We start from the raw sequence: 16,351 nt of genomic DNA, 5'->3' as shown, positions 1-16,351 counted from the left end.
AAAGGAGAAGAGAAAAGAGACAAAGGAAGAGGAAAAGAAAGAGAGAGGGAGGGAGAGAGAGAGGGGGGGAGAGGGAAGGAGAGGAGGAGGGGGGGGAAAGAGAAAGAGAGAGAGAGAACTGCTTCTTAGACTATAAGCTTCGAGAGAGAGAGAGAGAGAGAGAGAGAGAGAGAGGAGATTTAATGGCAGATGGGGATCAGAACTTGGGTCTAAATTTAGGTCTGATGTCAGGAAATCTTTCTTGATAATTAGAACTGTCAGCTGGTTAATGAGCATTTATGAAATGTTTACTTTGTGCCAAGGATTGGGAATACAAAGAAAGGGAAGCCAGGTCCTGCCCTCAGGAAGCTTATAGTCTAAGAAGCAGTGTAATGGGCTACGGTGGCAGGGAAGCCCCATGGCTGAAGGTCTTTAAGTGGAGGCTAGAATGTCATAGAGGAGAGTCTTCCTCAGGTACAAGTGGGAGGTAAGAAATCTCTCAATGGTTCTAGCTCCCTACTGAAGAAAAGGTCATGCCAGGCACAGACACAAGCGCCCCAGCTGTGCTCTCCACTGACCCGTTCATCCACTTCATGTTTTTCTGAAAACCAGTGGCTTTGGCCCACGCAGCCACTTTTCTCTTAAACATGGAAGAACTGGCGCCAACTTCCTTCATCTTCTCCTGCATCTTCTCCCAGACCCGGGGCACTCCCAGGAACACTGTGGGCCTCACCTCCCGTAAGGTCACAGACAATGTGCCCTGAGACAGACAAGAGAAGAAGAGAAGTAGATATCTCTGATCTGAAGATATGGTGAGGTCTAAGCCTCCGGGTTCGAGGGTCCTAGTGGTTGGAGAAGTACTCACTGTGCATCCTTGAACAAACTCCCCAGTCCACTCTGGTTAACTAAACATTGAGTATTTATTACGCATATATCAGGAACGAAGGGAAAAGGTTTCTGCCCTCAAGGGGCTTACATTCTAAAGGGGAGACATCACGTACCTAAGCACATCTGAATACTGGTCCTCAGTTTCCCTAGCTATAAACTGAGGGGACTGGGCTAGATGTGATCTCTAGGACCCCTTCCACCTCAAAAGCCTATGATTCAGTCCCTGAACCTGCACAGAACTAAAACAGCAACTAGGAGAAAGCTCAAGGAAAATCCTCCTTCCCAGACCCCCTGTCTCTGCAGAAACTTGAAAACTTTACCCCATTCCTTCCCCACAACTACTCCCTGAGGAGTCCAGTGCCCTGAATTTATCCAGGCAGGAAACTCATGGGGAAATTCCTTCTACTGAAGCATCAGTGGCTGGCTGGTGACACGTCTTACAGAGTTAGACTTGCCTACAGGTGCCAAGGAGTTCAGTAACACACCCAAGGTCACGCAGTCAAGTAACACCATCATGTTCCTGAGCTATCCCTGCAGCCTGGAGGGAAGCTGGCCTTCTAAGCCCCCAGAGGAAGCATGGAAGCCACACGAGTGGCGTGGCCTTGTAGGAAGCCCTCCAGGCTGAGGAGAGAGACCCGAATTCTAGTCCCACTTCTGCAAATGGCATGGGAACGCCTTGCAAATCCAAGATGACCTTAAGCAAACTGCATTTTCTCCTCTGGTCTCTATTGCTATTCTAATAATTACTAGCAGGTATACAGAGTTTGAAAGCTTGTGATGTACTTGCTATGTTCGGTCTTTTGAACCTCACAACCACTCTGGAAAATAGGTGGCATTTTATTTTATTTTGGAGAGGGTAAGGTAAGGCAATTGGGGTTAAGTGACTTGCCCAAGGTCACACAACTAGTTTTTGTGTTAAGTGTCTGAGGCCAGATTTCAACTCAGGTCCTCCTGATTCCAGGGCTGATGCTCTATTCACTGTGCCACCTAGCCACCCCAGTAGGTGGCATTTTATAAATATCTACAATAGCTATGTTCTAAAAATACCCACAGACAAGACAGCTGAGGCTGATGGTAAGTGACCTGCCCAGCTCTTAAGTGTCTGAGACTGAATTTGAACTTGGGTCTTCCTGACTCCATGTCACCGCCCCACTTAGCTGCCCTATTTCTTCATGTGTGACAGTGTTGTGAGTCAGACACATTAATTGTAACCCACCAACCACATAACACAAGTCAGGATGACAGCTTTTTTGAGGATATAAGAGCTGTGATTTTATCAGGATACAGAAAGACCAGTGAGGAAACCCCCTCTACCAGGGCATCCTGGGTTTGTCACTACTGTATCCCTCACCCTCCACACCCAATCTATTGCTAAGCCTGTCAATCTCACCTTTGGTTCTCTCAAATATGGCTCCCACCTTACCTATGCCTCATAAGAGAATCTCCATCCTCAAGCTGCAGCTCAGAACTCTGTCTTCTTCATGTGGCCACTCCCCCCCTCCCCAAAAACTACACCATTTGTATTTATTAACTTGAAGTTGTTTACATTTTTTTGCTTTTGGGAGGGCAATTGGGGTTAAGTGACTTGCCCAAGGTCACACAGCTAGTTTTTGTGTAAGGTCTAAGGCCGAATTTGAACTCAGGTCCTCCTGACTCCAGGGCCAGTGCTATATTCACTGCACCACCTAGCCGAACCCTGAAGTTGTTTACATTTTTATACACACTTGTCTCCCCTATGAGAAAGTAAGACCCTTGGCAGCAGGAGCTGCTTCATTCTCTGGTCTTGAATGTCTAGTGCCCTAATGAAGAGAGTGCTTCAGAGGTACACAGGAGGTGCTTAATACTTGTGCACTGATTCTTACAAAATAAATAGCATATATTTGCTAAATTACATTGAAACTGTATTATCAATCACTACACTCAAATTTTCGTTGTTTGCTTATAAACTTTGCTCTGTACCCCTCCCCCAATCCCCATGCTCTGCCCTGCCCACCCATTCTCCTAATTTTTATGTACCCTAGTAGGCAATACCTGTGTCCTATATTCTACCAATGAAAAGACTGCCAACAATGGTTACGTTACTTTCCCAAGTTCACCCAGGTAGTTAAGGGTAGAATAAGGACCGACACCCATGTCAAGGGGCTGTAGTTTTCCAGTCGTGTCTGACTCTTTGTGATCCCGTATGGGGTTTTCTTGGCAGAGATGCTGGAATGGTTGGCCATTTCCTTCTCCAGCTCATTTTACAGATGAGGAAACTGAAACAAACAAGGTTAAGTGACTTGCCCAGGGTCACACAGATAGTAAGTGTGTGAAGCCAGATTTGAACTCAGGCTTCTCCTCCAATTGATCCCGTAAACATCACCAGGAAGCTCCCCAGGGCTCCTTCTCCTACTCCCTCCCAGCATTTGGTCCCAGCCAAAGTCTGGATACTCCATCAGCTTGAAGCTTTAGGGATTAGACACAGACCTAAGGCTGAAACAGAGAAAGGTCAGAACCAAGGGCACAACACCTGGGTCTCTTGGTATTTCACCCACCCTTGGAATACCATTCACAACAGAGAGGGCTTGATAAATGCTTCCTGAATTAATGAAAGGCTACGGATGAATGGAAGATTCCAGCCTGCCAAGGAACCGACCCACCAGTGGCCAGGTGGGCACCACATGACTCCCAAATAACAAAGTCAAGCTACGGATGGCAAAGAAGGAAGAAGAAAGGTGGGGCAGCAGGAAAGGTACTGGGTTTAGGCCCAGAGAAGAGGTCAAGTCCAACTCCTTTTTATAGAAAAGGTAACAGGCCCAGAGAACTGACATGGTGTGCCCAAAGTCACACAAGATCAGGGCCAGGATTCCAACCCTAGGTACCTGAATCTGGTGCTCATCTATTCAATTCAATTTACAAGAATTTATTAGGCTAATAATACTAACAGGGCAGTTAGGTGGTACAGCAGATAAGATGCCAAGGCCTGGAGTCAGGAAGATTCATTCTCCTGAGTTCAGATCTTGCCTCAGACAACTTATTAGCTATGTGACCCTGGGCAAGTCCCTTAACGCTGTTTGCCTCAGTTTCCTCATCTGTAAAATGGGCTGGAGGAAGAAATGGCAACACCACTCCAGTATCTTTGCCAAGAAAACCCCAAATGGGGTTAAAAAGAGTTGGACACAACTGAAACCAAAGGAAAAAATAAGAATAAGAAGAGAGGCAACATGGTGTACTGGAAAGAAAGCCAGTCTTAGAGTCAGGAAGTTCTGGGTTTATTTCTAACAAAACTGACTGTGTGACTATGCAAGTCACTTAACCTTTTAGTGCTTTTCAGGCAACTTTTCAGGTTAACAATTTGCAGAGTGAGTGTTGATCTGGATAGGAAGAGTTTCCTCACTGAAATTTCCCTATACAGATCAAAAGTAAAAAAAAAAAACCCTCCTTTAAAATGACTAACATTCATGTAACGCTTTAAAGTTTACAAACCACTTTATTTACGGAATTCTTGTTTCAAATTAATCTCATAGAGATGATAGGTATTATTACTGTATCTTTAAAAGCCAAGTTAAGAAAAAATAAATTGTTAAGAAAGTTTTAAATTTAAAAATAAAAAAAGCCAAGTGAAATGTAAAACACACACACACAATTTGTTGAAAAATGTCTTGCTATGCCTCTCTATGGAATAATGGAGAAAGCATATATTTTTTTACTTCTGATCCATTATATAAATTATGGAATGAGATTATTAAAAGTGATTGCAGAGACAGGGAGGGATATGTGCCTAAGTGCATATAAGAGTTTGGGTTTTTTTATGTATTGATTGGTTTTGCTGATTTGAGAGAGGTTCAAGACATTGTTCCTGTCCTGGTTGGTGAGAGGCTAAAGAAGACAGAGAAAGGAATGGGAAGATTTTTTCCCAACGAAGCTGTTTTCACCTTTTATCTTTTAATGAGAACTTTTTAGAACAGACTTGACTTAGTATCTTGAGAAAATATAATGAACTGAGTTTTCACAAGGGAAGACAAATGAACTGGTGTTAAGTGACAGTTTATAAAATTTATTTTACTTTTAAATTTTTTTGGAGGGCAGTTGGGGTTAAGCGACTTGCCCAAGGTCACATGGCTAGTTTTTGTGTATGTGTGTGTGTTAAGTGTATGAGGCCAGATTTCAACTCAGGTCCTCCTGACTCCAGGGCCGGTGCTCTATTCTGTTTATAAAATTTATTAACAAAAGGTATGCAGTCGGTGATTTTAATATTTATTTAATCATAGGAAATTAAGTCATTCATTATATGGAGAAAAAATAATCACCACTGGGAACAATAATTTTTTTCCCAGTTCATTAAATAATTAATACTTAGTGAACTGGGATACAAGCTCAAACTAATTAGTGAGATTACAATTTTATCAATGAGAAAGAAAATACTAAAAAATACACCCCAGTCTAGAGCTCAGAGTAAGTTTTTTTTTTTTAAGCAATCAGGGTTAAGTAACTTGCTCAAGGTTACACGGCCAGTTATTTCTGGGTGTGGTGCTGAGTGTCTGAGCCCGGGATTCGATCTCCAGGTCGTCCCAACACTGGAGCCGGTGCTCTTACTCGCTGTGCTACCTGGCCGCCCCTCAGAGTAAGTTTTTTTTTAAAAAAGTAAACTACGTGTTAGGCTCCAGGGTGACTTCCAAGTTAGCTTTGGTTGACCCCATCTTACTCATTTGTTACTCTCATCTGAACCTTACAACAACCCATACAACTATGGGTATTATTGAGGCTGAGCTTAAATCTTTCCCAGGGCCATGTAGCTAATAAATATCAGAAGTAAGATTTGAACCCAAGTCCTTCCTGATTTCAAGTCCAGCATTTGTGATAACGGGCTCAAATGATAATGAGTGCTCAACTTGAATCAGGAAGACCTGAGTTCAAATCCTATATGGATATGTACAAGCTATATGACCCTAGCCAAGGTGAAGGGGTGGGGGTGAGGCGGGGGGAATACCCTAAGGTTTTAGGCCTTACAGACCTAGAATGACTCAAAGAAGAGCGCGCATCAACGTGATGGCGTCAGGCACCCACCCCCATCACTTACAAAGCCTTGAGTTCTCCCTTGACCCCACAATGGAACGCTGGGTTGACAGTGGCCCAGGCAGCAATCTGGACTTCCTTACCTTGAGGGCATCAGGCTGAGCAAAGTACGTGGTGCCCCCAATCTTCATGGGTAACCAGATGTCCATCACCTGGGCAGCAACATGACTGAGAGGCAGGTAGCTCACCACGCTTTCTTGTTGTTTCGGGGGTGAATTCAACTTGAGGCCACTGGTTGCCATTCCCGACATCCATGTGAGCTGAAAGATAGTCACTTCTTGTAAACCAGGGGCAGGCAGGGCTGGGGTCTGCAACAGAGGCAGAAGCTCCCACTTGAGGCCTTGTCTGTGCTATTTCTCCATCAAATAGACTATAAACTCCCTGAGGTCAGGGATTATCTAATCTATCTCCATATCCCCTACAATGCCCAGCACAACGCAGGTGGCTTGACAAATGTCTGAAGAATCAAAACATCCTAGAGTAAGGGTTTGATTAATATTTACTAAATCAATCATCAGCTTTTAGGTCAGATTAGAAATTGAAGCATATTTTAAGGTCACAAAACTGCAATCACACAAGGTAGGAAAGAGCTTGGAGTATTGGCCTTGTTTAACAGAGAAGTAAACTGAGGCTCAGATCTACTAAGGGCCACCCAGTATGTACCCAAATGGTTGGCTGTTGTCCCTCATGCCCAAAGAGGACCAAAGTGACATCACTATGTCGGGGTCAAGGTGCAATGTCCGCCTGTGGCCAATACGAGCTCAGAAGTCTCTACCAACAGATTGGGTAAAAACAGTCCGTGTGAACGTTTGGAGTGGAGACATCTCTAAACACGCACATCTCATGTTTCTTTTTAGCTACTGCAATTCTGATTTGTTCACAGAGCACAGAGTCAGTACCGAAATAAGTACAATCCCAAGGAGAGAAGTCTAGTAGTATGGGGCACTAGGAAAAGCCATTTTCTGTGGAGAAGGTCTGGGCCAAAACTAAATGGGAACAGAGTGGGGGAGAAACCACAAGGCCCGTGGCCCTAAGAATTGATGGCAAATCTGTGGCCTGCAGGGTAAGTAAACCCTTGCCTTCAATCAACAGTGTTGAAAACACTACCCATAACAGAAAGATCTTCAGGGTGAGGACTGAGAATAACAGGAGACAATGGCTGCCAAAGTAACAAACCTAGTTTTATTTAACCCCAGAGGGTTAAATATGGTTCTCCATCGCCCAGCAGTGTCCTTCAGGGCACCAAAGTGAGTTTCTGCATTAATATGTGGAATTACAGAATGGAAGAGCTAGAAGGGATCCCCTCTGCAATATCCTTGATAAGGGGTCTCTGCCTACACCCCTCCAAAGACAGGAGGTCAACACCCTGTGAGGAAAACTATTCCACAGATTCTCAACATACACTGGAAGGTATGGCATGCCCTGACATCACCTTCTACAGAGCTGATATGGGGAAGAGAAAAAACACTCACATTGTCATGACTGAGCATCACCCCCTTAGGCTGTCCGGTGGTCCCTGAGGTATAGATCAGCATACAGCACTGGTTGGGCTTCTGGCTGTCAAGAATGTCTTCCAGCTCCTGATTGGGCACACTCTCCCCCAAGGCCATAAATTCATTCCACTGTACCAGGAGAGGGGACAGCTTAGTTGTGAAGGAGAATCATTATCCTGGTTCTAAAGGACTTAGGAAAGTTAAAGGAATTGACTCTCCAGGGACACTGAGGCACGTGGCCCCTGGGCTTCCTGGAAATCATTTCTGACCTCCAGTTCAAAGCACGCCTCATCTATCTTCACCATCTTCCATACTTGGCCAAGTTCTCTGTAGCTCACAAAGCCCAGGAGCTTTCTCAACCAGGACTCCAAGCTGGCATGGTCCTAAACGGCCTGTCAGTGTGGTCCAAGCCCTTCCCCAAGCCCCAGGGCCATCTCTAGCCTTCCTCAAAGCCCAGTGCTACAGACTAGTCAAGTGTAAATATCTCTGATGCCATTCACCAGCTGTCCATCCACCAGGGCTTCTGTTCACCACTCCCCCCCACCCCCCCACCCTGGCTCCCTCGCCTCTCAAGCAAAGCCCATACTTACAGAATAAAGGTCTGGCCTCTTCTCTTTGATCTCCCCCTTGTACTGGACAATTGCTTTCACATAACTTAATTTTTCCCTAACCTGAAAAAGAATTTGATTGACTTTTAATGTCAAGGTCAGAGAGGGTCACAGCAACTAAAGCCAGAAAGAATGCTAGATCGTCTAATCCAACCCCTAAAATTTTTATAGCAGGGAGACTGAGGCCAAGAAATGTGAAAATACTGGTAATATGGAGTAGGGCTTTTGTCTGAAGAAGGATCCTAGAATCTCAAAATTGCGGAGGCCACTTCATCCAACCTATACCCAATATACAAGTCAAATGGCCTCTTCTGGACAGGGAACTCATCACCTCTCCTCGTTGCAGATTTCAGTTTCTAGAAAGTGCTTCCTTATAACTGAGAGAGAATCTGCCACCTCTCTCCCTACCCCCAACTTCGCTGGTGCAGATTCCCTACCTCCCAGGCCATTAAAGACCAAATCATACCCCTTCATATAAACTGAAAACAATACTAATGTTCCCCTATTGCCACCAAGTCCTCACTTTTCCAAGTTCAATCATTTATGATGAACCTGGTCTGTCCCACCTTCACAATGCCAAGGCCACATAAGCCAGGAACTACTCAGCTGATCCTCAGATATCCCACCCCAAAGGAGGCCCCAGCAGTCAGAATCCAGAGCTAAATAAAACACTGGTGGAAGTGCTGATAATGATGCCTAAGGGGCTGACCCAGCAAGATTTCTCTCTGTTTTAACACTGCTAACCAACAATCCTTCCATTAAGTGCCGGCACACTGGGTGCTGGGGCTCCAAAGAGACGATAAAAGTCCCTATTTTCAGGCAGCTTACAGATACACTCTGTTACCAGTTAAATACTCCATTAACAGCAACAGCCTAAAGGAAAGTGAACTCTGGGGACAATCAGGAAAATACCTAAGGCCTAGTTATGGGTGTTTCCCAGGGCAGGTGTTTAAGTTGTATCTGTTGAATTGCCACAAAGCCCCCTATTTTCTGGAGGAGGGGGACCCTCAAGCGTTTGGAAAAGTTATCTTTACTCAAACTCTCAACAGAATACAGGGAGAGCTCTAATTACCTTTAGTCTGGTAGCCTAATAGAATGAAAAGAGTTCTAAACTTGAGTCAGAAGACCTAGGCTTGAATTCTATTTCTGCAACTAACTAGTTTTAGTCAGCCGGCCTCTGTTTCCTTATCTACTACATGGGAGGATTAGACCAGATGGCCTTTAAGGACGTTTCTACCTCAAAGCCTGTGGGTTTCTGCAATCCTGTGGGTGTACAGGATTGGGAGCAGAGCATCCTAAACGGGTCAAGAAGCAATGAATAGCTCAGTAAACCTGCATGAATGAGCTTGGCCCAAAGGGCACAGACCAAATAAGCAATTCCAAGTCAAGGAGGTGGTCCTCTGGGACAGAAGATACTAGCCTCTTGGGGCACATGAGAAGGTCAGACAGGAAAGAATAGTCGCCTACCTAGAAAGGACTGAGCTATGCCCAAGGTCAAATATATATGTGATGTCTGTATAATGCTACAAGGTTGGCAAAGCACTTTAGATGAGCTACTCACAAAGACACTGTTGGGTGATCATTAATGTCTATGATCATCCCCATTTCACAGTTGTGTCAATGGAGACTCAGAGAGGCTGGTAAGTCAATAAGTGCCTACTATGTGTCTGGAGACACAAAGAAAAGCAAACAAACGAAGTCCCTGCCCTGAAGGAGCTCCCAATCTAGTGGGAGAGACAACATATACATATAGATAGATAGATAGATAGATAGATAGATAGATAGATAGATAGATATATGCTGGGTTCAAATAGGGTGCCATCTTCAAAGAGAAGCAACTGAGGTAGCTGGGAGGGTGGAGAAGAAGGGAGAGTTCTCTTAAGAAGGTGCAGTTTGGGGGCAGCTAGTTGGTGCAGTGAACAGGACGACTGGGGTTAAGTGACTTGCCCAAGGTCACACGGCTAGTTTTTGTGTTGAGTGTCTGAGGTCAGATTTGAACTCAGGTCCTCCTGACTCCAGGGCCAGTGATCTATTCACTGTGCCACCTAGCCACCCCTTGTTTCTTCTTTCTCGTGGTTCCTCCCATTGGTTCTAATTCTTCTTTACAACATGACTACTGTGAAAATAGGCCCAATGTGAATGTATATGTAGAGCCTATGTCAAATTATATGCCATCTTGGGGTGGGGGAGGGGAGAGATGGGGAGAAAATTTGGAACTCAAAAATCTTATGGAGGTGAATGTTGAAAATTAAAAATTAATTTAAAAAAAAAGAAGGTGGGGTTTGAGTTGAGTTGAGCCCAGAGGTAGAAGTGAAGAGGGAAGAATACTGAGGTGTGGGAGACAGCCACCAAGTTGGGAGACAGAGGCTCCTGGAAGGGGATTGAGGCTGAGGTCTCTGAATTATAAAGTGCATGATGGGGAGTGAGGTGTGAAGAAGACTGGGAGGGTGGGAAAGAATGGGCTTTAAAGGAACTTTATACTTGATCCCTGAGCACAAAAGAACAAGCTCCAGGAGTTTTCTGAGTAGAAGAGTATGACCGACCCGTGGCCACAGAGCTGAAAGTGAAAGCCAGGGCTGATTCCTGACACAAGGTTCTGCCCTCTGCTTGCTGAACCTTGCTGTCTCTGCTTCCAGCTTATGTACTGCTGAGTCTGGAAGTAGACAGCCTTCTTTTGCACATACCTTCCCATGGTGTACTGTTTCTGAATTTGTGTATTTTCATTGCAAACACTTCAAGCACAGAGTTGTAAGGGGTCTCTAGTTGTTCAATCATTTCAGTTGTGTCTGACTCTTTGTGACCCCATCTGGGTGACATCTGGCAAAGACACTGGACTGATCTTCCATTTCCTTCTCCAGTTCATTTTACAGATGAGGAAACTGAGGCAAGCAGGGTTAAGTGACTTGCCCAGGGTCACATAGCTAAGTTGTGTTTGAGGCTGGATTTCATCTCAGGTCCTCCTGACTCCAGGCCCAGGACTCTATCCACTACACCACCTAGCTGCCAGATGGGGCCTCAGAGGCCACCTAATCCTAGGCATAGCTGAACCGAATTCCTCCCCCTTTCCCTCCAGTATGGTCTATACTCAGACGATCCCATGAAGCATGCTGATGTCCAAGCTAGGACACAAACAGGCAGAGCTGGAGAGGAAGGCATCAGAACAGGGAATATCGGGGTTAGGAGGGACCTGTGACCAAGGATCAGAGTTCTAGGGCTGACTGACGGAATTTTAGAGACCCTCTAGGCCAACCCCCTAAGGCCCTGGGAGAATAAGTGACTTTTCCCAAGTCTTATACAGACAGTAAACAGCAGGGCCTAGAGCCAAACCCAGGGTCTCTGACTCCAATACAACTTGTAGCATCAGAGCTAGAGAGACTTAGGTACTGTGTGAAGCAACCCAGTGAAGGAAATGAGATTCAGAATGAAGGAGGGACCTGCTGAAGGACTCCTGGCAAGCTAAAGGAGGTCACAATAGCTAGAGCCCACAGTATTAGCACAGTGCTCAGCACATGGCAGGCAATTAATAAATGTTTATTGTTTGAGTGAGCTGAGGTTGACAATGATCACACAGACTACAAAACTGCTATGTTGGAGGCTGAAGCATGATCAAAGTAAGGACAGGATCACTTGCTGTTCAGAAAAAGAATAATGATAATGGACAATGGAAAGAAGGCAGAACTACTCAATCCCTAATTTGCATCCGTCTTCTTTTCAGAGAAAGGATGTTCCCAGGTCTGGGAAGAAGAGAAAGAAACGGTTATCAAACAGTTAAAATATAAGGTCAGTAAGAAGAGCCTTTCCTGAATATAGTGGAGTAGGAAAGATGAAATGTGACTGGCTGAGCCTATCAGGGATCTCTAAAGAAAGTCTTAGCAAACAGCAAAAAGTGGCACAGAAACAAAGGACAAAAAAAAAAATGCTGATTTCCATAAAAGGAGAACAGAATCTTCAAACTATGGCCTCATGAAATGGATTCTAATTCCTAGTAAAATCCTAGAAGGTAATATTAAAGAATGATTTGTGAGAAAGAATAGTTCATGTTTCTATAGTATTTTAGGGGCTGCAAAATACCTTCCTCACAACAAAACCCATAAAGCTTAAGGTGATATAACTATTATTATTTTTACTTTATAGATGAAAAAGTTGAAGATCTGAGAGGCTAAATGACTTGTCCATGACAACAGAAACTGTGGAAGGTGGGATTCAAAGCCAGGTCTTCCAAGTCTAGTATCTCTCCCTTGGAATCAATGAGTACCAATGTGACTTTGTTAAGCAAAATTCATACCAGACTAACCTCATTTCATTTTTCAACAGGATTGTCAAAATGGTAGATCAGAAGACACTAGTTTTATGACCCTGGGCAAGTCATTTAACCCCATTTGCCTCAGTTTCCTCATATGTAAAATGAGCTAGAGAAGGAAATGGCAAACCAGTCCAGCATCTCTGCCAAGAAAACCCCAAATGGGGTCAGAGAAGAGTCAAACATGATTGAATAACAACTGACACAATGCCCATGCTCAGTAAATGCTTGCTAAATTGAAAATACTTTCTTCATAGACAAGACTGAGTGATGTGGCTTAGATGATAACAGACTCAGGGGGATTCAGAACTAGGTGAGGGACCAGACCCTGAGCTTGAGGTCAAGGTGGAAGAAGGCCCCTAACAGAACTCTCTAGGGATCCATCTGCAGTCCTCTGTTTTTCAACAACTTTTATCTATCACATGGGGGATGCAGAGCCAGGATGCTAATCAGATCTGTAGATAACAGAAAGCTGGGAGAGGTTACTACCATGTCGGGTGATAGCTCAAGATCCAGAATGAGACCAGCTAGATACAATGAGACAAACCTAATAAAGTCAAATTTAGGGATAAACGGAGTCTAAACCTTGAGTTCAGAGAATCCACTACAGGAGCAGAGAATGGAGGAGGAGGATCTGACAAGGGGTCATGGCAGAAGGATCTAGGTGTCATCATAGACTACAACCCCAAAATGAGTCAGGAGTGAGATGTGAGAGTCAAAAAAAAAAATCCTAATGTGACTTTAGGTGATCCTGAGACCACCTAAGGTTGTATGACCACTGGCTGCTAATGTTCCAGAGGAGAATTTGTTCAAGTATAGACTGGGGGCCTGCTAGGTGGCACAGTGCATAGAGCACTGGTTGTGGAGTCAGGAGGATCCGAGTTTCAGATACTTACTAGCTGTGCTACCCTGGGCAAGTCACAACCTCAATTACCTCCAAAAACAAAACAAATCAAATATATGTTGGACTAGATGGGCTAGGATTCCTCCCAGCTCTGAGGCTCTACAGTTCTACAGCAGGGTGACACAGTGCCCACAAAAATCTAACCCCATCAAGCCGTACCAAGCAAAGGAAAAGTGTTCAGAGCATGGGAGCAGTGGGTCCCACTGTATTCCACCCCTGTCTAAATACATCAGAACCATACTGTCTAACAATTCAGGGCTGAAGTTATCAGACTGTATGCAAAATGAAGTGCGTAAGAATGGTGAGCATACTTCCAATCATAGTGTATGAGAACTAGGTAGAAAACAGGATATGTGGCCTCTGGAATGGAATACAAACCCCTCTTTTTGGTATTTAAAGCCCTTTGCCATCTGGTCCCAGCCTTCCTTTCCAGCTGTGCTCTATGCACTTCCCCTTCATGTACTTCATGTACACTCTAACCAACCTGGCCTACCTGTTATTCCATTTCCCACCTCTGCACCTTTGCAGAAGCTGTGCCCTTACCTGGGAAGCTCTCTCTTCTTTTACACCTCTTAGATGCCCTAGCTTCCTTCGAAGCTCAGTGTGAGTACTATACTCCTAGGTCATAAGGCTCCTAATCTCTGCCACCTACACCCCATATCCCAGCTGGGGAAAAAAAAAAAAAAAAAAAAAAACTGGGACTGTTTCATTTTTTCATCTGAGTGTCCAGCACTAAGTGCTTCATAAATGCACACTGATTGATGTGGTACAGAGGATTCTCATTCCAATTCTGGTTGGGCAAGTTGTTCTCTGAGGTCCGAGGATCTTATATGAAGTAGCAGCAAGGACATCAGACAATGCTAATTAATCACAAGCCCTCTGTGTTTTGGCCTTCCCCTCTATACAATGGGGACAGTAATACTCATGCCACCTTCCCTTTGAGCTTGCTATGAGGAGAGTATTTAATTGTAAAGCATTAGAAAAATAAAGTACGGTGTTGTCAGAGGTACCGAAGGCTCCTACAAATAGGAAATGACTTTGGCTCACACAGAGCAAGCAGCTCTTGGGTCCCTCGAATTCCAAACCAGAGTTCTTTTCACTATTCCCCACTGCTCCCATTTGAGAGAGGTCAGCACCTTAGAAGGGACCCAAAGGTCCTTGGGCAAGGTTGGTATCAGCAGAAACAAGGTCAAAAGCAAGGTCAGCTTCTGATTACCTGGAAAATCTTCTGTAACTGTGTGTCATTCTCCACCACCAAGACGTTGGCCTGGGAGTGGTTAATGACGTACTCACAAGCGTCAGGAGAATTGGTGGTATAAATGCCAACGACCAATCCCCTGCCAAGGAAAACACAGAAAGAACCTTAGTGTGGGGAAAGCATGGTACCTGCCCACCCTTCCTGTGCACCTTGAAGACAATTTATTTATCTTAAAATTATCCCATATTGAATCTGAGTTACTTTATCCCCAAAGGAAAAAATTCTAGTTGTGTGAGAAGAGGCAATGCCTATGGGCAAGCCATCCATTTTCTCCCAGCCTCAGTTTTCCCATCTGTAAAGTGGACTAGATGGTCTTCTGGCTCTATATCAATAAGTCTATGAAACTCATTTTAAAAAATGCTCAAATTTGCTCACAGAGAATTCAAAGTTAAAACAATTTGAGATACCCCAATTTACCCATAAAATTGGCAAAGATGGAAAGATATAGTGTTGGCAGGGCTATGGGAAAAGAGGCATGGTAATTCAAAGCTAGTGGAGCTGTAAATTGTTCCAACTGCACTGGAAAATGCTGAAATTCTAGATGAAAACAAGATTGTTCCTATCTTCTGACCCAATGACCCCACTACTAATGAACTCCATGGAGGTTATTAACAAGAAAAAAAAATACCAATTGATATAGTCAAACTAACCCTACCTTGTACCTAATGATTAGAGAATGGCTGAATAAACTACAGGGTGTGAACACAAGGTATTGTTATGTTACCACAAGGAATAAATGTGAAAAAATTCAAAGAAATGTGGGAAGACTTCCATCAAATAACTGTCCAAAAAAAAAAAAAACAGCAACAAAAGGATTTTAAAACTAATTATAGTAGAAGCATACAATTTTTTTTTTTTTGCTTTTTGGAGGGGGAAAGGTAGGGCAACTGGGGTTAAGCGACCTGCCCAAGGTCACATAGTTTTTGTGTTGTGTCTTATGCCACATTTGAACTCAGGTCCTCCTGACTCCAGGGCTGGTGCTCTATTCACTGTGCAACCTAGCCACCCCATATAACTTTCTTTTAACAGTAAACTACCTTCCTGTAAGACTGCATGCCAATTAGTCTCGAAATTATTTTGCTTAACAGTTCTCAGGGACTTTGACTTTGTCAGGGTGTATACATATCATAAAAATTTTTTGCAAAGTACTTACTATCTGTAGAATTATTCATAGCAATTTTATATGTAATAGCAAAAAACTAAGCGGTGTGTGTGCGTGTAATTATTTGGGGAGGCATTAGATAAATAAGTACAGTCTAAAGCTACTTATAGAATCTGGCTGGAGACCAATCTGACAGAACACATATAAAAATAACCATGCTTTGTGGAGTCAATAATTTAGTTGTTAGGAAGAGAACCTGAAAGTCTTATTATAGAACCTCCCTTCTCCCCTTTTCCAAAAGAGCTATCTACTCAAAGATTTTTCATAGCCACATTATTTGTGACTATAAAAAACTGGAAATTAAGTCAATGTCCAACAGCAGAGGGATGGTGAATAAGGCACGTTACATTAATGTAATGAAGTACCAAAAAGGCATGTTGAAAGACCTTTGTGAGATAATGCAAAGTAGAAAAAAAGCAGTGTCAGAAGAATGAAATCCACACTACCTATGACCACATGAGAGAGAAAGACTCCGGGGAAAAAAAAATTCCGATGGACTTTTGAGGGAGTAACTAAAAGGCCACAAACTTTTACATGCTGAAATTAATTTAAATATAAATCACTACCAAGCACTTTAATCACTTTTTTAAAGTGAGCAAATTTATTAAAAAGCACCTTTGGCCTAGGTTCCAGGAGGATACTTGGACGCTAGAACCTCTGACCTTTCTGTAGGGGCAAGAGAATGAAAAAAGGGTGGGGAGGGA

General features: G+C 43.7%; 1 protein-coding gene across 1 annotated transcript in view; it reads right to left on the bottom strand.

Moving 5' to 3' along the window:
* The window catches only part of ACSBG2 (acyl-CoA synthetase bubblegum family member 2), a 63,744-nt gene that overhangs the window by 9,769 nt on the left and 37,624 nt on the right, over window positions 1-16,351 (bottom strand). The window contains exons 6-10 of the mRNA XM_069082871.1: window positions 14,444-14,564; window positions 8,006-8,086; window positions 7,395-7,544; window positions 6,006-6,182; window positions 558-739 (exon numbers count right to left, since the gene is read on the bottom strand). Of these exons, the coding sequence (XP_068938972.1) occupies window positions 558-739; window positions 6,006-6,182; window positions 7,395-7,544; window positions 8,006-8,086; window positions 14,444-14,564 (711 nt within the window). The remainder of the gene's footprint in view (window positions 1-557; window positions 740-6,005; window positions 6,183-7,394; window positions 7,545-8,005; window positions 8,087-14,443; window positions 14,565-16,351) is intronic.

This window comes from Petaurus breviceps, unplaced genomic scaffold (genome assembly GCF_028583685.1).
Source record: "Petaurus breviceps papuanus isolate PSGF00001 unplaced genomic scaffold, PetGlider_PUasm1.0 172, whole genome shotgun sequence".
In the NCBI taxonomy this organism is placed as follows: domain Eukaryota; kingdom Metazoa; phylum Chordata; class Mammalia; order Diprotodontia; family Petauridae; genus Petaurus; species Petaurus breviceps.
This window is presented reverse-complemented; position numbering and strand designations above follow the sequence as displayed.